The sequence below is a fragment of the Hirundo rustica genome, chromosome 1 (assembly GCF_015227805.2).
Source record: "Hirundo rustica isolate bHirRus1 chromosome 1, bHirRus1.pri.v3, whole genome shotgun sequence".
NCBI lineage: Eukaryota > Metazoa > Chordata > Aves > Passeriformes > Hirundinidae > Hirundo > Hirundo rustica.
The window spans coordinates 108,857,009-108,878,602 of NC_053450.1; the positions used below are offsets into that span (position 1 = coordinate 108,857,009).

Consider the following 21,594-nt stretch of genomic DNA (forward strand, 5'->3'; position numbering starts at 1 on the left):
CAATAAATACCTTTGAAATAATTAGAATAAAAATTTTACAGACTCAAAGATACTAATACAATAAAAACTGAAAAATTCCAGCACAACTTCACAGAAGAAGCAAATGTAAAATACCATTTTTATTGATACAGTAACCTACATATAGGAGGAGATTTGATAAGGCAACCAAGATCATGCTCTTCAAGGTTTAAATTTGCTGGAGTTTCACTCAGGTTAATCAATGTGCCACAAATGGTGCTGCCATGGAACATAGGTGGGGTGTGGGACAAGTGGTTTCTTTGGCCCTGCTCAAACCAACCCCCGCACCAGTTCTCTCACAGGCTTCAGGGTACAAGGAAACTAAGTGGCTGTGATTTTGTTCAAAGCTGCTTCTTTCTGCAACAGAAGACTCATACGAACAAGCTTACCTCTGACTTTTTCAGAGGTATGAAAAACCAGTCCATACACTGGATCTATTACATGATTTCTTTTCATAACTACCATTGCTGAGAACACTGAAGAATGATTAGTCACAAACCTATGCAAATATCAAAAATGTCCTTAAATTTAAATGTCCCTTAAAAGAAGGGACATCCCCTTAAAAATAATTACAATAAACTTGAACATGACTTTACGTTGCTAACTTATCAAGCAAAGCACCATCAAACTTCATCCAAAAGCCAAGAAACTCTTCAGGTCCTTAAAAATCCCCGTGTTATTTCTGTTATTCAGTCTTACATGAAAAGAGGGTATTTTTACTGCAGGGTATTACATTAATTCCTCAAAGGCCTCTGACAGACATACCAATATCATGTAAAGCATTTGCTGGGATGACAAAAAGAAAATAAACCAAATCATCTTCATCAATGTCATATGAAAATAGCTAATAAGGAAAATGGCAGAGCAAAAAATAACCAGAAACTGACAATAAACAATAAATGATGAATGTCTCATTTGTCAAACCAAGGAAGAACAGATGGTAAAAGAGAATTGCTGACTTTTGGGACAAAGTTTACTCTCAGAAAACCTACAGCTTCCTTTAAACTCTGCAGCGTGGGACAGAAACTTTAACAGTATCTTGTCATCAGAAAAATCATGTAGACATGAAGGCTAATTAATGGATCACAGTTTAACACAGAGAAAGTAAATGTTTTACAGATTTACATCGTAGGGTTCAAGGAGACAGTTATAGCTGAAATATCAATTAGCCCTTTACCAGCTTATTATATCACAGGTGAACCACTCATATCTTCATGAGCCAAACTTGGAATATTCCTGCGATTCCTCCCTACCATTTTTGTAAATACAACATTTAATATTTCTATCTTGAAAGACAGAAGACACAGGCAATGTGCATGAAGGGAAAAAACACTGATGGATGTGAGCAGCAAATGCCCTTTTTCACTCCATGCCATTCAATCTTATCGAGCATCAGCAACTGCTCATCTGATAATTACGTACTTCAGCAGTGGTTTGTTTCACAGTCATTCAGTTTAACACAATGCTCATGATACTGTACTGAAAAGTGTTCCACAGACATCCAACAACCTTCCACTTCAGACCACTGAACTACTATTTTTTCCACTATCTGAGCAACAGAAAAGGAACCCACAATTCTGGATTAGCCCATAAATTCAAAATTCAACATGTAATGACCTCAGACTACAAAATTGCTATTTTAAGTCACTGCTGTTTGCAGTTTGAAATGTCACCTGGGAATGCTCCAGATTCTTTTCAAAAATGCAAGCTGTCACCTCATAGAGAAAGCCAACACCACTTCACATATCCCAAGCAGTAAAACAGCACAGCCAGATGCTGTTAGAACTGACACTTGATGTTTTTATCCAGCCCACATTTATCTGTGTCCTTCCACTGCACTGCTTCACTCCATGGAAGGCTGAGTTTAATTCCTTTGAATCACAGGCCATTTTTGCCCTCCTGAGGAAGCCTCTGCCCCATGAAACAAAGTTGTTTAGCCTTCGCAGGAGAAGTTTCATAAGAAGGACCAGAATGATGCACTTTGCATTAACTTTGACAGACGCATGTTTCCATTCATAAGATATCAGCACAATTCTGGCTTAAGGTTCCATCTGTGACCAAAACCAAAGTTTCACTCATAAAAAGCTACAAGCAACTGTGAAATTGGGAAACCAGGACCCTCAAAAGAAACTTTCACTTCAAGTTTAACAGAGGGAAGGAGCTACACCAAATGGCATTACTACAAACTTAAAATCTCTTAAATTGACACTGTCAGGAACTTAGCACTATTCCAAGACAGAGTGTAAAAGTACCAAGAGCACAGATTTGAGAAAACTACCTACAGAGAAAAATCAGGGCGAAAGTAAAGCATGACAAGAACTGAAACAGAAAAAAGTAATTTGATGAGACAGCTTCAGCAACCTTTCTCCCCTCCAACTACTGCTGAGGCTTAAGTTTTCCTGTAGAATTTTCCCCCCTCATAAATTGCTAGCAGACTACATACTGATAGTTAAAGGGTGCTCAACCCAGACAAAGGAAGTTGATCACTTAGTTTTGGGGGAGGGAAAAGGCTCCCAAGAGCTGAGGGTGGTAGACTCAGCTGCTCTCAGTTTGCCGGGGAGGACGGTCGGGCGACTGGTAGCTGCGTGGAACCCACGGTTAACGGAGGAGTCTGGTCCTGAGAATTCCATCATCTGTTGGAGCGCCCAAGAATTCGGAGTTTCTCCGCTGCCCTGCTGGATTTTGGGTCAGCCCGGGTCCAGCCACTGCGGCTTCTCCGGCACTGCCCACTTTGTCTGCCAGGACACCCCCTGCCTGCCGAGGACAGTCCACCGCGCCCGGCTTCCAGCCATCAGCGCCGGAGCTTCCACCGTTTGCCCTCAGGGTTCTTGGTTCTGTTTCACTATTATTGTAATTGCTGTTGTTGTTGTTTGTCTGTCCTGTTATAGTTACTAGTAAAGACTGTTATTCCTTTCCCCATAGCTCTGACTGAAAAGTTTTTTTTTTAATCTTCCAAATTATAATAACACGGAGAGAAGGATTTGAATTCCTCGTTCCTAGGGAGGCCTGCCTCTCCCTAGCAGACACCTGTCTTTTCAAACCGAGACAACCACTGATAAATCTAAACAGCCTACCTTATGTATTGTATTATGGTAAAAATTACTGGAAAATACCATCAGATACACCATAAGAAGTGAGAAAAAGTATTATCAGAAGATGCTCATTGTCTTTAGTAAGAGAAATTCAGGCAAGAGTACGGTATAAACTCCAATTTGTCAGTAAATTTGCTCAGAACCTCAATGGAAAAATATCCAAAATGAAACAGTTGCATAAAACAGCCATACTACATAAAGAAAAATACTAGAAAAGGAAGTAAAACTGTTTCAAATGGATTGACAAGGAAGATCTGAGCTGACTGTTGGAAAATCAGCCAGAGGGAAAACAATCAGATTGAATCACATTTAATGGGTCACATGGGCTTTACTATAACTGGATATTTAGACCACAAATACTCCACCCAAGAATATCACTTTGGTTACAATATGAACCTATTCCTTAAAAAAGTTGTCAGCATTTCTTAATACGGCAAGCAAGACTAACATTTTCAGCCAACAAGAAATGAGAAGCAGTTTTAAACTTATACAGTATATTTATCTATACAAAAAACTGGCTCCTACTTTGAATCTCACTCTGGGCTTGTAGCACTGATGGCTTCAAAAACCAGTGCTTCAGTATTCTGGAACCGGGCTAAGGAACTGGAAACAGTATTAATGTGATTTCTAACACGTCACTGTTTACAAAACATGCAACCTTTAGTTCACACCCTGCTTATGCACATGACAGCTCAGGACAATCTGTGGAGTAGCATCAAAACAAGTGCTGGCCAGCTGATAATTTAAGAAATAAAACATCCATTAGTTTGGTACCTTCTCTAGGATGTGTTCAAGTTCACACATTACTAATTATCCTTATTCTAATATCAAAATGCCAGATGCATTCATTTCAGCTAAATTGTGAACTACAAACCTGACATCAAAGGAACAAGGACCAGGTTCAAATGCTGATCTCACCATAATGAACAAGCTTACTACAAAAGAATTAAATATCAACGGAGTAACTGTGTGTTTGTGTGCATGTGTGCACACACCTGGATGTGTAAAAGCAGCAAGCACATTTTTATTTAGAAATAAAACAAATAAATGGTAAGGTAAGAGAAGAAAAAACCACCAGGAATAAAATATTAATGTAGTTAGAAACGCAGCAAAGATGGCCTGAAGAGAGCTAGTACTGTGACAGGATTGATTTTGTAAGGAACCACCAAAAACATCCACCCATCTTCGAAAGTGAAAATGACACCTAAACAATGCAGAGCATAGTCTCTCATTAGATGGTTTTTATGAAATTTCCTGAATTCATCTATTAGAGATCCCCGTAAAATAATTCACAGCACTTGTTATGAGACTGACAAGAAAAGAATTTATGGAATAGAAGAAAAATCTTATTTGCAACAGAATCCTCACTTAAAAAAAAAAAAAAAGGCGCCATTTCAATTATAGGCAGAAGCCATTTCGATTACAGGCAGATTTTTGCCAAATTATAAGTTCACATCCACACACTTGAAAATATACGTCTCTTCCCATAAAAACCCTTGCCAGTAAACAAAGATTTTTTTTAGATAAATTAAGACCTGACCAAAATACTGCCACATGAGAAACTCATCAGTTATGTTTACAATCACCAAAGCTTTACAAAAATATCGTCTTTATTTTTCCAAGCAGTATTTTAATAAATTAATACTTGGTACTTAAGGTTAGCTGTCAGAACTTGAGTCATGTAACAGCAAACATCCACTAAGAAGTACCTTACTGCAGCTGGCTTCTACATAATCTACTCAAGAAGCTTTGCATCCGAACACTTAATAACAAAAATCCAAAGACTCTTTAGAAGTCATCCAGTAAGCACTACAATTCCAATTAATGTTGTAATTGCAAACAATTAAAAAATGAGAATTGAAGATCAATCCTATTAAATGCCAACTTTAGTTCTGTTCATTAGAAACTTTAAGCTACTGCACAGAGAGGAAAATGTTTAAAATGAGCTTAACAAAAATTAAGACTTTTTTCCCCCTATTGAGTGATTAAAAACCACTATGCTATAAACAACTTGTGAAAGTATTTGAAAAGCTATGGTTTCTAGATAAGCTCAAATAGACAGATAAACTGAATTTCCCTAACAATATGTTTCAACAGTAACCCACTGTAAAAAGTTTCTCATTTTCATCAGGTTGGAGACTTTGTGCAAGTTTCTTTCCCCAACAATAAAAAAAGGAACAGCAAAATACTACGAAAGAGGCAAGAGTAGCAAATACGTTGCCAACTGTAGCTCACTGCATTACAAAAGAAAGAGGAGGGGGAAAAAAGGAAAGAAAAAAAATCTATCCATAAACCAACTAAAAAAGTATGAGAGAAGATTTTCTAACTGAAGCCAAGTACTCACAAAAACATGTACTTCAAGCTCCTATCTGAAAATAACTCACTGGAAAATCATGCAGGCCAGTAAACTCACTGCTGAGTTACTGATCCTTCACATCTTGGAGAGGTACTTATTTCTTCATTAAAGACTTTCAGAATTCATCTATTCAACCCTCTCAAAAAATTTTTATCAACCTTTTCCCACAAGAGGAGTGACAGGCCATTGATGAGGCATTACTCCAAAACAGAGATTATTCCAGACGAGCATGTCATCTAGGCATACACTGGCTCCATTCTGAGTTCTACCAGTTTCCAATTTCCTTTGGTTTTACCTCTGCCAATTCTCCTACGTTCAACGTATTTTGCTTTGGCATCCCCATCAGGTGCATGTTAAAGTATCCAGCCATCAATTTTTATACTTTGTAGGCATCATCAATGGAATATAATAAATTACTTCTTTAAAGAATTCTGTAACCTTAGAAACAACCTTTTTTATACCTATATTTAATGGAAACCTCATAATCCTGTGAACAGGATCCCTGCAACTTAATATTATTTTTTATCTAGCTTTCTAAAGGAGCTATTTCTGCTATACCACAACAGCTGAACCCAGACTTCAACATTTCTCTACGGGAAAAGTACCCTGAGAACTGGAAAAGTGCTGTCAAACCCAGCCCACTGGCACAGCAGTACCAGACAGGCAGTCACAATGCAAGTAGCCCAAAACAGATTGCAGCCAAAGAGGTACAATAGCACACTGAGCAGCTTTCAGAGGATGAGAGAACCAGAGGAATTCAGGTATTCTGAAGAAGTGAACTTACAGGGGAATGGAGGCAGGATACCTGCAAGAAATCTTGCTAGTTCTTTTCCTCCATCATGTGCTTTTTTCTTTGCAAAAACAAGAGGACTCTACTCCAGTCCTGTACATGAGACTGGACTCTCCTGACTGTATGCACAAGGCACTGTAAACTCAGCAATGGCAGGGCAAGATCCTAGGCAGCCAGATAATGAATGTCACACCAAAGGCCAAACACCTACTCAGATACTATGTCGGTCAACACACAACTGAAACTTTAATTTTGTGATTTCAAATCACAGCAGATCAGCAAGAACTGGAAACATCCCAAAACTGTTCCTACTTAGTTGTACTACCCACACACAGGTTACTTTTCATTTAATTATTTTTTCTATCCTGTGAAAAATGATTTTGTTCCTGGCATTAAAATTGACAGCAATGAAAGAATAAGTAACTGTGAGTAGCTCAATGTCTTGGTGCCACTGGTTGGCTTGATAAATAAATTGCTTCAGAAAGGGAACAAGTGAAGGGGGAAATTTTAATCAGAACATGATCCATCACCAGAAGATACAAGTATTAAACCAGTGCAAGCTTTCTTAGCGAACAATAAAAGCATATTAAAATCAGGGTGTGCTGCTTCTTTAATGTAACTTCAAGTCTTGCAAAATACAGTCCTTTTCTTTGCCTCCATGCCAAAAAACCATGTTTAAACCAAAACACTTGAGCGTGCATATAATTACAAATGAAGCACTCCAACAATATTGCATGGCATTTTCCTTTCAGTTGTAATCTACAGGTGATCTACAAGGCTAAAGGAACAATTTGGAAACAAAACAGGTAATTTACTATAGGAGAGGTTTCAAAACAGCTTTCAAAGTCAAAGCTACCAAACAGTTGCTCAAGAACTAGGAATTGCGTAGAAGGTCCTGTGGAAAGCCACTCAACTCTAAGTGTTCTGTACTTTGGAAATCTGATGACTTAAAAAAACCCTTGATCTTAAAAGTCCAACTTCTAATGCGACTCATGAAGCTTGAACACTTTGAAACATACAGCTCTGGGAAAAGTCACCACAAACACATATTCTTAAGTACATAAGGTGTACAGAATAAAGGAATTTTTAAGAATTATGACTTTGCATCTACTTGGGTGTTGGTTCAAATCCCGTTACCAGCGTCATTTCAATAAAAGAACAACAAAAGAGGGATTTCCTGACTCAGTGTTTAGAAGGAAGACACACTGAAAAATAACTATTTGTTCCACACTTCATATAGACTAAAGCAAAAACACACACCCACTACTTAAGCAAGTGTAATTATATTAACAGACAGAACTACAATTCCACAATTAAGACTTTCTTTAATTGTGAGTTATTAACCACAGCGGTATTTCTTCTGGAAGTTTTCTTTTCTTAAGCATCTGCCTTAAACATGTCCTTTCCTCCAAAAAACCCGTACAGCAGAGAAATACAGAGAATACTCTTTGGATTTCAGACAGACTAAATATTTATGTCGGGTTCTCAAGTGTTTCAACAATCATCTGATACTGGAAGAGATTACACAAAATTATGACGGAAACAGGCTACCAAGGCAAACTTGACATTTTTTCCCCTGCTGAGATTTAATGCTTCAGATGTAGAATCAGTTGCTTTAAATCACTACTTAAATGTCTTATTTTGAAAGCATCAGGAATGGAGCTCAGTTAAATGTATATTTCTGCTCATTTTGTCAAGTCCTCAGAGGAGGTGCTTGTGAGTTTTTATTCTGCAAAACCAACTTGTTGCAAAAGCAGCATGATGAAAACTATTGCTTAGCCTTTGAGAATATAAGTAATATGAAGTTGTCTCAAAGATTAAAGACAAATCAATGAAAACTGATTAATAAGGAAAACAAAGTCTTAGTCTTCAGTTTCTCAAGAAAAGTTTATAAACGCTAACAAAAGAATCAATACAATTTAGAGAAAAAAAAAGAAATGACAAAATGTTTATTATGGCTAAATACTGTAGAGTAACACCAGTTTCTATTAAGGTTTACTATCCAATGATCCTTAAAACAGTTGATATAAAAAAGGTATTTTGACATCCCCTTTTTATACTTGTACGCGCATAGTTCACGATCACTTCACCCCTTAGTTATATTTCATGTAAACACCCTAACACCTGGAAATCAGCAACTACACTTATAGAAAAGAGCTCATTACCATTACAAGCCTCAAATACACAATCCTACCAAGTCCTGACTCAAAAGAGCAAGAACATTGTCTACATGGGTTCAAAGCAATGTCACCAACCAATTTAGCTCAGGAGGAGAAAATCTGCTTCAGAAACCATTCTGCAGGCTGCTCAAAAACTACCTGGCCTTATGCATGCCCACATTTAAAAGCCCACTCTCCAACTTCACTGGTACAAAGAAGAGCATGAAGCCACCACACACCGCTATGTGCAGGTCCATCATTCCAGGGCAATGACAGTAACTGGGGAAATATACGTTTTATGGAGTATATTCATAGTTTAAGAAATGTTCTGCAAAATGAATCTACTTCTCTGCAAAAATTCTTACTGGAAACATCAGATCTATTTGATGCCGTCCTTACTACTTGCTCAGTCACAAAAATCTAACATTCTTAAATTAAAACAGAATTGTTTCTACAGCAGTAGGAACAACACACAATAGTACAACCATACCGACAAATTTCCCCCAAACACTGCTCTGGTGAATTCTCATACTACACATTCCAAAGACAAAAAAGCTAGATATAACACTATGCACATCTACTAAGTTTAACTGATAATTCTAGACTAAATATACAACAGGAAAAGTTTCTATACAACTGCATTAGCTGCAATGTTAAGTCTCAGACATCGTAAGAGAGCTGGACACAGAGATCACAGATCCCAAACATGATCTGTTTTCTTCATTGTACCTGTTTAGCAACCACAAGCATTGTTTTCCTCTTTTTTTCCTTTCAGAACAAACAGGTAACATATTGACACTGACTACCTCCAAATAAAGCAGAGCCAGCAGATCAGTAGTTGTGCAATCTGCAGGAAAAGGTAGCCATGCACACGTGATTCCTACTAGCAGAAAGAGCAATAATATTTCAGATAATCTCCAAGAGATAATACATCCAGTAGTCTCATTTTCCCAGCACTGACCATACACAGATAAGCACTATATTCTAACTTTAAACTTTACCAAGTAGATTATAGGTAATTCCATCTATACTGACTACTGACCTCAAATAAAGTCAGAGTACACTACCTTACAGGATGAACACAGCAACAAATAATTACAATTCTAACAACCTACCTGCAGAATACATCACAGTGTTTACCAACACAAGTGAACAGTAATACACAAACTATTTCATCTTTATATTTAAGAACAAATACATTTTTTCAGGGCATACTATTACCAGGCACTTAACTGAAACAAAATAATTTCTCTACCCCACCCCTTCCCAAACGTCCCCAGACTACTAAAAGATCAGCCATCATTTTATTTAAACACTCACTTTCAAGTGTCTGATTTCTATACCTGGGGCTCAAAAGAAAAGAATTAGTGGCATTTTTAATTTAGGAAAAGACTGCCACCTCTCCGAGTAAGCTTCCAGACAGTGGCACAAATTTCCATGCAAACAAATTAAGTCTTAGTAGTAAGCACAAAAATAACAAAACTAGTCAACATGTCATTTTCAATTCTTGAGGGTCTTCATCTTCTACAGTTTTCCTAAATGTAATTGCTTTAAACTATACTACACAAAAACAAGGTAATTTTGCAGACTTTCTCCAGTTCTAACACATCCCTACAGCTACCACTTAGGAGGACAATTTCATCTCTCACTCCTTTTTATTACCTATAGGTAGCAGAAAACCAAATTTTACTTTAGACTTAACAGCTTTGTACCAAATAATGAATTATGTACTTGGATGCTAGACTATGAAGAAACCTGTCATCAAGTTCCAAAAGAAGAAAGCAATCCTCAAATTTTAAAATTCTAGCTCACTTTTTGATGGGGGTTAGGTTTGTTCCTTTTTGTCTTAAAGAATTTTTCCCCATAAGTTGCTAAGAGACAAAGTACTAGTGCTTAGATGATACTTGACTAACACAAAGGAGGGGGAAGATCATGGGAGTTTTGGGGCAGGAAAAGGACAGGGCTGGGGGGAGCCGGGGGTTTTTTTTCTTGCTCTCGGCATTGGAGAAGACGGTCAGGCTGTGGTTTGCCGCGGGAGATGTCCACGGTCAGCAGAAAGTCCGGTCCTGGGAGATTACCATCATCTGCTCAGGCGCCCAGGAATTCTGAGCTCCTTTGCCTGCCCTGCTGGAGCTGCGCAAGCCCTGCCCGGGAGTCACAGCTTCTCCAGCGCTGCTCTTCGTGCTACGCTGTAGCCCCGCACACCCCTGCCTGCCGTTCCAGCCACCAGCCCTGGAGTTTCCACCATTCCAGCTTGGTGCTCTTGGGGTCCCAAGAGATCAGACTGCCCCGGGCTTTGTGAAACAAAGCCCCTCGAGGTTCCTGGCTCTGTTTGTTATTAATGCTGTAGCTGTTGTTTGTTTGCCTTGTTATACTTACTAGTAAAGAACTGTTTTTTCCTTTACCCATACCTCTGCCTGAAAAGCCCCTTTAATTTTCTAAATTCTAGTACTTACAGGGAGGGGAATGGAATTCCCCATTCCTAGGGAGGCCCCGCCCCTCCCTAGCAGATACCGCTCTCTCAAACCAAGACACTTTTGTAATCCAAAGAAAAAATGTACATGAAATATACAGTGTGTTTGCACCCATTTGTCCTTGATTTCTAACTCTGTCAATAGTACTATCATTACATGATACATGCACATAAAGTCTACACAAGGTATCCATTGTGTCTATGACAAAATAAAGCACTATCAAGCTAGCCAAATTACAAAAGATAAAGCTAGATAACAAAGAGACAGATCGCTATTATAAAACACTTTCTAAACTACTATTATTATTTTGCTGATTAGCATGCCAAAACAGGGTCACATATGTAGCAGCATCAGTTACACACAAATGTGCCCAACTTTACTAAGTCTGTTATCAGAAAAGTACTCAAAAGAGCAAGAAAAAAGAACGAAATTAGATTTCCTAACAGGAAAGATGACAAATTTGGGTCACCACTGAAGCCTAAATAAGTTGTTCTAAATGGTACTATTCATTAAAACCAAATATAATTTCCCATTTTCTGTAGTCCATAGGGAACAACTGTTTACATTTGGTTTTCTCTGCAGCCATACAACTAGAAAGATTTGTTTAAATTAAAGCTTTGACTTTGTAGCATAGTTTTGTGGCCACAGAAGTGCAGGATAGACAGGATCCTACTGCCTGGTTATGCACAAGGTTTGCCGTGTTGCACTCAACCATAAAAAACAGTTCATTTTTATTTTTTTTTCAAATGAAAATCAAGTTCAAATTACTTCTGTCATATTGCAAGCAGCATTTTAGACCAGATCCAGATCAAACTGTTTTCTTATGACTGTATGAACCATACAGTCCTCATAATTTATCTCTTCATCAACTTGCAGACCCGACATGCTCTTTGTAACCAACCTAGATTTATCAGTCTAGCAGGGGAAGATCCATGTTTTCTCCTGAGATCATGCAAAACATACTAACATCATCACAGATTTTAAGAACTGTGTCAAAATAGTTGTATCCATCAACATTCAAAACAAAGAAAGAAACTTACCTACTACCATGAGAGTGAATTCAAATCCTCTCTTCACAGACTTTCGGTAAACTTGATTTGGAAGATTTGCAAACCCCACATATCCTTCAAGGTTCTTCTGTTGCTAAAGCAAGAGATAGTTAGGAAAAAAAAAGTTAAAAAGAAAGCATGGAATTTCTAAGTTGGCTTGTATTCTTAGTTATTGAAGTGTTCACTTTATTCTCACATTTGTAGAAAAGTGCTATCTACTCAACCTCTCAACAACCCAAGCTGTCCACATTCAAGACAGTGGAATGAACTGCAACAAAAAAATACAAAAAAATTTTTTTGACTGGATAGCAAAAAAACCCTGGCACAGCAAGTCAGCTATACTAAGAGTATTTTGAGCAAATGCAACTGCCATATTATGACTGTTAGTACAAGCACAGAAGTGTGCAAGTGCAAACAAATTAAAACATTATTAACTTAGTACCAATGCCAGCTTGAAATACAGGCCCACAGTATGAATGCACCTTTCCTGTACTTGCAAGTCATGGTGGTACTGCCTCAACATGATGGGAACCAACCTGGCACCTCTGCTTCTGCGTCACACAACTGGAGGCCTTCACATTAAACACAGACTTACGCTAATGCAGCAGGCCTTGCAACAAACTCTCCACACAGGCAAAACTCCAGTTGCCTTGTACTCTGAAAATCTTACCCAAAATAATGCCTACTGGGAAACAAGGGAAGAACTCTGGATGTTAGCCATCACTTCTCACCACATTAATGAAAATGCTGAAGATGCTTAAAATGCCTCCTCCCACTGTACTAGACACAGCAATCTTTCAAAGCACAACTGTGCTACCTTGACACTAGTCTTCCAGCACAATCCTACAACTGTTTATTAATGCAGGAGCTCTGAGGATGGCCTTATGAGACAGGACAGTTTAGTTATTTTACAAATATATCTGAAAAACTAAAAACAGTCTTGAGACAACTGTCTACTTAAAGAAACATAAGGCACTGTTTGTCACAGAGCAATGATTTCAGCCTTTAGGCTTTATGTCCATGCAAAGTTGAAAGGATGTCATGTGATGGTGGTACTGTCTCAGTTTCAGGGTGTAAGAGAGCTGTATATATCCACACAACTGAACTGCTGTCTACAGGTTTCAGTCCCACTCCCTAAAAATATCTTCAAGAGCATAGGGGAATACTAAAAAATTATTTGTAAAAAAATTTTCTATTACAGGCACTTGTGCCTGAGAACTTCTTCGTATGAGATACAGTATGGTTAACTTAAGTTTGGTATGAGGTTGACTTGATTATTTTGAATTTTTTTTCTAAAACTGACAGAATAGGTTCAATGCAGTAATAATTCACAGAATTTTTAAATTAAAAATATTTCTTTAATTAAAGCAAGAATATAAAACCACTATCACCTTTAAAGTATTGAATGCAAGAAGAACTAACCTCTTGGCAGTCCAACAGCACTTGTCAATAAATGGACTCTCTGCTTTAAGACACCCAACTGATTTCTCCATCTGGCAAATGAACGATTAATCTCAAACAACGCTATACCATTGCAAAGACTAAGTTAGAGTCTCAAGTTTAAATACTCATAATGCAACAAATGTTATTACTTCCCTAAATGTAGGAATTTTTGTGTCAAGTCATCAAGGAACTTTTTAAAAGAAGTTTTTTGTTGCAATACAGCCTTTGATGCAGCTATAACCTCACCTCAAAAGTTTTGAAATATTTTAAAAATCAGCCAGGAATTTAAAATCCAAATATTTGTTTTAATTTTCCAATCCATTACTACATGTAAGGAATGGAATTTATCACAATCTAAAAATCTGAACAAAAGCCAGTGCTTTAGAGGTATTACATGACATGCAGGTCAGTGCTTTTCAAGATATTAAAGAGCTCCTTAACAGTGCAGGTCTTTAATAACCATTAAAGATGTGGAACTCCTATTCATCCTACCAGATACGAAATATCTAATCAGAGTCAGACACTCCTAATAGCTCTACTTGTCAACCACCTGCATTTTTTAGTATCTACATACCTTTTAATGTGTGTCATGTTGACCAGAAACAGCTCACTCCCTCATCAGCTAATTCTTTTGCTTAAAAGAATGCAGTTCCATCTAATTTTCATTTTGAACTAAAGTTATTTCTTTTCCCTTCCCTTTTATAAAGAGCTCTACACTTAGGATAGTTCTACCCCTATAAACTTTTAGATCACTGAGTATGAAACACTAAAAATAATAGATAGCAATTTTTGTGTTGTTTGCTCTATTGAGTGGATCTACATTAATCACACCCACAATTTTAGATAATGAAATATAAATGGCAGTAACGAGAAAGATAAAGATGTATGAAATGTCACACTGGCCATTAATGCTGCGTTTAATGTAGGCATTTGCCGTCAATAGGGAAGTTTAAAAAACTGCAGCTGGATGCCAGATTCAGATTTCTGGTATACCAATTAAAACTGAAGATTTCAACATAACTGGTTTTTAAATGGTTGTCTTTGTTCATAACTTGCAACTTCTAAAGAGACCAAAACAAATTAGGAATTAAGTTTAATTCCTGCAATAGTTTTAAAAGAATTTAGCACTTTTTTATAAAAGAATTGACTTCCACTTGAACACGGTGCCAAATGAGATCTCAGGCTTCTAATACTTACACTACCTTCCCATCAACTTTTATCCCTTCCTGATTCTCATTGAGCTGCTACCTAAGCTCAATTTTAGTTCTTCTACTAAAAACCTAATGCTGGTTATATTCCCACATCAGATGTAAAACATCTGCATCAAAGCAATACTTACAGCTACTTTGTAAACAACACGTTTCCATCATTTTCAGGATTGAAGATATCAAGAGAATACATCAAGAGAAGTAGTCCAGTAAAATGATGAATTTGAACCATTGCAGCAATGAATCCATACAGGTGCAGCCACAATCCAGAGAGGAACAGGGGCAATGTGAGAAAGAAAAGAAGAAAAAGTTACTTACATTTGATCAAAGTAACCCACAGTATTTTCCATCCAGTATGCTCAGTATGCAGCATTTTAATCAGAATCACAGAATGGTTTGGGATGGAAGGGAACTTGAGGAACATCTACTTCTACATCCCCTCTCAGGAGCATGGACATCCTTCCACTAGGTCAGTTTGCCCTAAGCCCCATCAAACCTAACCTTGAACAATTCCAGGGATGGGGCATCCACGACTTCTCTGGACAATCAGTTGCAGTGCCTCACCACCCTCACGACAAAGAATTTCTTTCCAATAGCTAATCTGAACCTATCCTCTGTCAGTTCAAGGCCATTTCCCCTTGTCCTCTCACTCATACCCCTGTTAAAGTTCCCTCTTCAGCTTTCTTGCAGGCCTCCTTAATTTACTTTGTTAGTAACCTTAAGTTAGTTTGGATTATACACAAAACAACTTAATTATATGGTAACATATTACATGAACTCCAGCCATTTAATGATCAATACAATAACTATACAATAGCTCTTTTTACTTCAGTTATTCAGTGTAGTTTTTGTTTGCCATATGCTACCTGAACCTGTAATGTGCTCAGGGTGTTTTCTTCTGAAGTGTTCATTGGAATATGCAATCTAATTTCACCACACTACTGCATAGTATCTTTATTTTAGTGTGGAAAAGGTACACAGATCAAAGCTATCATCACAGCAAACGACTCCCAGGATTCTGTATTTCTAAGTCACTTTATACATTCAGTGAACAATGTCAATTCACTTCATTTGCAACACTGAGCACCAGAGCACTGCTGCAACCTTGGGCACAATTATCATGGTTCAACAGCCAGAAAATAAAGAACAAAGTAGGGAGCACAAGTTAAGTGTCTGTTCAACAACATCTATCTCTGTGTATGAAAAGAGGTCTACAACAGTTCTCCAACATACCACTTACAATACCTTAAATACAAAGCTGTAACACAAAGATCCTTTAAGTTTGTTTGTCACTAAACATCTTCCCATGCTTGATTACTTCAAGACATTGATACCAAAAAAGTAAAATAAAACCTTAATAGCAAATTCTAGGCCAGCAGTTAAGATGCTTCTGCACCTCCATATCTAATTTTTAATCAATCCCATACCCTGAATCCATTTTTAGAAACTTTACACTGCGGTGGAAACTGCAGTTCCAAGTGGCACTTAAGACCCCTTCTACTTTTCTATCTAATGCAACACAAGCTTTCTGTTTTTACAGTCCCCTTGATCTTTCAGCATCCAGAGCCATAACAGATCAGCACTGAGTACATCGCTGCTGTACTCTTAGGAGAGAACAAAAAAGCAAAGCACTGCTGATCAATGCCAGTTCTTCTCTGCACCTTGCAGAAAGATGGCATAAGATGCTCTGGGAGGAAGACAGATGCGTATGCAGCAGAACTGGAGCAAGCTGTACGGGCTAGAATACAACTAATACTGCAGATCCTGCAGCAGTCCCAGTACTCAAAGATTTTAATATCAACCACCTTAAGTACTTTATTATGATCAGGTTTCATGTTGCACATCACTACTTTCAACAGCAAAACAAGGTAAGATCATCAAGCACTAGTTCACCAAGTGCATGCAAGGGCCTCCTTCCCTGGACAAAAGCAATACTATTTCAAAACCTATCATCCAGCAAGAAGAACCACATGGGTCACACCAAAGTTCCTGCCTTCAACAGTGGCCAGAAACATATATCTAAGGTAGCACATACAGCAGAATAAACAGAGCAGTGTTTCTCTTAACACCTCCACAGCCACCAAAGATCTACCTTGCAAGCATTTAGGATGGGGTATTTCATCACTTAGATAGCATTTGACCAATTTCTCTTCCACACATTCTTCTTATAATCACAAAAACAGCACCCACAGAAGTCCCTATAGCACAAACTCTCTCTGTACATTGTTAAGAGGAGGACTCTGTCAATTTCAAAATTACCTCCTGTTACCTTAATTGTTGCACACTAGTATCTTCACTGGAAAACAGCCCTAATGGTATAATATACTGTATTCAAAAAAAGCCATTTCATGTCTCTGACTGCTCCTGCTGCCCTTACATAACTCTGCTCTAGATCTGTATTCTTCTGAAGAGGCCAGGGCAAGAACTACACACAGTATCCAAGAGGCAAAACACAGATCCAAAGTCTGATCATGTGCTATCTCTTACTCTCTGACCCATTTACCGATTCCCAACATGTAACTTATTTGACTCCTTCAGCACTGAGCAGAAGACACTGAACGGTACACAAGACCTCACTCCCGAGCTTTAAAAAATGTTCACAGCTTGTCATTGAGCATACGCGCAGCAGTTCACGCGTATCACTTCACATTCACCTGTGACGCATTTCAGGTATCATTTTATATCAAGTCTTCTAATATTTTTATGTTCTTGTAGTTGTTATCCATTGCCAATCTAAATTAGCACAAATGAAGACAAGCCATACAATTATAAATTTGGCCTTAGATGACTTTCAGTGCATCTACTCTGTGTACTCAATGCTGCTTTAATGCACATCTCCCTCAAGCAAAATGTCACAGCCCACATAAACCGAGCTGCTGTCTTTGGATTCATCATCTGAATCAATGAATTAATAGAGCAAACTGCTCTAACAATGCAAATGAGTGAAAAGAGAAACAAGGTATCAGTGGCTTCCCAAGCAGCTCTAAGGGAGATCACTGATTTAAAAAAAAAACAAAAACAAACCTTTTCTTTTTTTAAGTAAATTATTGCCCAGACACTGTAATTTACTTTTCTCCTCTATTTTGAGATAACTGTGTCCAGGAATGATAAATTTAAAGCCATTCTTCAGGTATTACCACCTGGGCCAGAAAATGAGTGTCTGGCCTAAGGTCCAGTGCCTGACAAAAGAGTATACCTGATCTCTCTGACCAAAAGGAGATGAAGTCCAAGGTGAGCTAAAGGCATTTTTTTAATTCTATGATGTGCAGCCTGGGAGTTCAGCTCACACGCAACATGGGTAAGTGCAGCTGTTGTGCACTGGTAGCAACCAACAGCCTGTAATACGATGTTATGAAAACTCTGAGGATTTATGACATAGCCAAACTAGCAGCAAATATCAATGAAGACAGCTGGAGAGAAAATAGAAGACTGAACAGAAAAGCAGTGTGACATCAGGGAGTCACTGTCCTTTCCAATCCAAGTTGGCTTTAGCACTTCTCAAACTTACTCTAAGAGAGAGAAATTCTTATTTTTCCTCTGGTCACCTCCTAGGAAATACTGCTTCTAGAAGTACCCAAGAGTATCACAGAAAACCCCAAAACTGCTGAAATCTGACCACAACACAAACTGATATTAGAAAGAGCGGATACCCTCTGCATTTGGCATATGATAACAATGTTTGCTGTCATCAACCATGAAAAAAAAGCTGATCATTCTTCATGCATTTCACACAGCTGGAACCAGGAGCACTCTCTGAACACAGTATTTTTTTCCTATAATTTGCATTTGCTATGGTGTCAATTTATTCTGGTAAGGTAATGAGACATCTGGCAAGTTTTCTTTATACAAAATTTACTTTGAAAATATGTCAGTGCTGCTAAAACACAAGATTTTGTACCTGCTCTAACAATGCTTTCAATAATTAAAATAGGTTTTTTAGAACTTTTAGTTGAATTTCTTAAAACTCTTTAGCCACAGTATTTCTATGCAATATCCCACCACCATGCTGTGAGTATGACCAGTTTGACAGTTTCTGGTTCTATGCATAAAGACCGGTCTATAAACACTGCTTATTTCTATTTCCTTCATTATCCCAGACAAGGTAACTTTTTATTTTCTTTCTAACATTGCTAGTTACTTGAAGTCTCCACATCAATACAGAGAAGCCTCCAAAACTTGCAAGAAGGCCTTGCCAGTATCTTCAAAACCCCTTTAAATTTTCTATTTATTAAACTTTGCATTTTTTTAATGGAGGCAATACATAAAGAAAACAAGTGAGACCATCTCCCCATCCTGTCCTCCCACATCTCAGACAGCGACTGCACATCTTGCAACTTACAATTTTTGTTACTGCATTCTTAAAATAGAGGCTTCAGGTAGCAGTATTTAATGTAATAATGCTTCTACAATCCATGAGCTTTTGTAAGATAGTATGTAGTACCTCAGCATTGGCTTTTTTCTTGGCAAAACCCCTTAAGATAAATACAATCCATATTAAGAAAACCAACAGAAAAAAACCAAACAACAAAAGAACAAAGTATGGAAATAACAATATAAAAGAAACTCATCACATCTATTTGCGGAATTAAACTTAAACTGAACATTTATGAACACATTTGTCCTTTCACTATTCAAAGTAAAGTAAAAATATTTGCTGGGTCAGTAACATCTGCTGTAATCTGCATGGCAGAAGTCTAGTACTGATGGAAAGGAAATGAGCACTTCCAGTCCCTCAAACAGGCATCAGCTGCAGCCTTTCTTTGTAAGACAACAACTTGATTTCCAAGCGTGAACTGAGGATATGGCCTACATTAGAAAAAATTTCAAAAAAATTCTCATAAAGGATTGAAAAAAAGAAAATCCTTTCAATGCATAGTCACAATTAAGGAATGAGGATCTCTTTCAGTCTCTAGCAGCAAGCTGAGTAAGTTAGTAAGTAATAACTTCAAGCACTGATCCACTGAATGCACTAATTCAACTGCTCCTCAAAATCTCACTAGGCATAGTGTGTGAGTAGAGGTGAAGAATGAGCTTTAGGCTTCCCTCTTTTTTTCCATACCAGACACTATCACCTGGCTTATTAAAAATAGTGCTGAAACACATGCGATGTCTAAGAGCACTCTGCACTCTAAAGAAAGAGCAGACAGCATAATCTAGGTGCTGAGCTACAGGCAGCATGTCCAGAAGGAAAGCAGAAAACGCCAAAGAAAAACAAACAGGATGTAGCAGGCACACTACTAAACCTTAAGTTGTCTAGTAAAAAGAAATCTGAGAGACTTCAGAGCCAGTGTACAATAAATATGCACATCAGCTATAGCCAACACACCCAGTACTGGACTTCTTTGGCAGCCAAAGTGCAAGAAGGCAGACAACTACAGGAAAATGAAGCCAGTTAAGTATGTAGAAAAACAAAACTAATTATAGATAAATGGGGTGAATGAAGGGCCAGTGAGGGAGGAAGGTTATCAAACTATGAAAGCAGGCCTGTATAACTAAAGCATACAATATTATAAAGTTCTACCCATGATGAGTCAACAGAATAATTCAAGCCAGCCACACATGTTGACAATTTTTTTGTAATAGCTCAAGCTCCACTAGAATTAGCTAGGCAATTAATTCCTTGAAAATAAAGTACAGCTTTTTTGCATTTTAGATGAAATTCTAAAGTACAAGAATATTATTTTAAAGCTTCTTGAGTATTTGTGCATTTTCCCCTTTATTCTGGCTTAAAAAATCCCTTACTCTGCCTGCAGAGAGCAGCACACAAACCATCACACAGCAACTTGCATCCAACTGAAACGACCAACTTGAAATCACATTTGACAATGAAGTGACCCATTATCTTCCAGTCTATAAAGTCAGGGTCGAAATGAAATGGCAGCTGGGGACCTCGTGTCAAGAACGGCATCAGATCACGCAGCACCAACCACATATCACTTGGTGCGTCAATCACCAAACTCTCCCTCCTCAGTTCGGCTGTCCTTGAATGTTTATTCCAATACAAACACTGAACCAAGGGCTGAAGATGAAAGATACAAAGGAAAAAGATAATATTAAAAAAACACCCAAAAAACCAAACCTAACTATGGAAGATCCCTGGATACAAAGCCTCCAAGGAAAAAAAAAAACACTAAATACAAACAAACAATTCCAACAAGAATGAAAACAAACTGTTATTACACTTCATATTTAAAATGTCTCATGTCTATTTAGCATGTGGATATTTCCCAAAAGACATGCAAATAAAAGATTTTAAAATAATTTTTAAAAAATATTTTTAAATATTTTAAAAAACCCGACCAACCAATACCAAAATGTTGGCATCTTTCAGACAGTATTATCTCACACTATTTTCATCTCACACAACATCAACTAAACTACGGTTTTGAAAAGAAACATTTTTAAGGAAATGGAAATTGTCCCCCAAGTAGGTCAGTGCCTCTACATGGAGACCATTTCGAGAGTCTCACTTAGCACTGGAAACATGGAAGGAAATAAGGAACAAACCACAGTAAGTATCAAGAAACTAACAAGTCATGCTGCAATGTATCATTTAGTTCCTTGGTCATACTCTCTTTCAATTTCTTCAGGCTCACCCTAACATTGCATTTTCCTTCAAAATTTGCATACAGATTCATCAGTTAACTGAAAGATTCAGCAGGTGATGATCAAAAAAATAAAATGGGGGAAAAAAAAGAAACAAAAACAAAAAAATAAACACCAACCCAAGAACAAACCCAAACCAACTGGTTCCCACATTAAATCTCTGGATGAAGCAGCAGCAACAGCACAGGCATCTCATATAAGCCCAAGCACAGAAGTGAGTCTCTCAGGAAGAGTAGATTGCTGCAATCCAGCTGGCAGTATTTCAACCAAGCGACTCCAAAAAAGGCATTTGTAGGTGTGCACTTCGCACTTCCTTCTGTTTGATGCCTGAAATCCCTACAGAAGTGAACTCCCCAGCAGCACATCCCATTCTCCCTCCTCATCAAGCAGCTGTAAAGA

General features: G+C 37.8%; 1 protein-coding gene across 2 annotated transcripts in view; it reads right to left on the minus strand.

The window, feature by feature from the left end:
* Positions 1-14,764, minus strand: part of SEPTIN7 (septin 7) — a 65,224-nt gene extending 50,460 nt beyond the window's left edge. The window contains exons 1-2 of one of the 2 annotated variants that reach the window (XM_040056090.2): positions 14,721-14,764; positions 11,930-12,032 (exon numbers count right to left, since the gene is read on the minus strand). In XM_040056090.2, the coding sequence (XP_039912024.2) occupies positions 11,930-11,939 (10 nt within the window). In that variant the 5' untranslated portion in view covers positions 11,940-12,032; positions 14,721-14,764. The remainder of the gene's footprint in view (positions 1-11,929; positions 12,033-14,720) is intronic. The other variant, XM_040056107.2, reaches the window with a different exon arrangement.
* Positions 14,765-21,594: the final 6,830 nt, after the last annotated feature.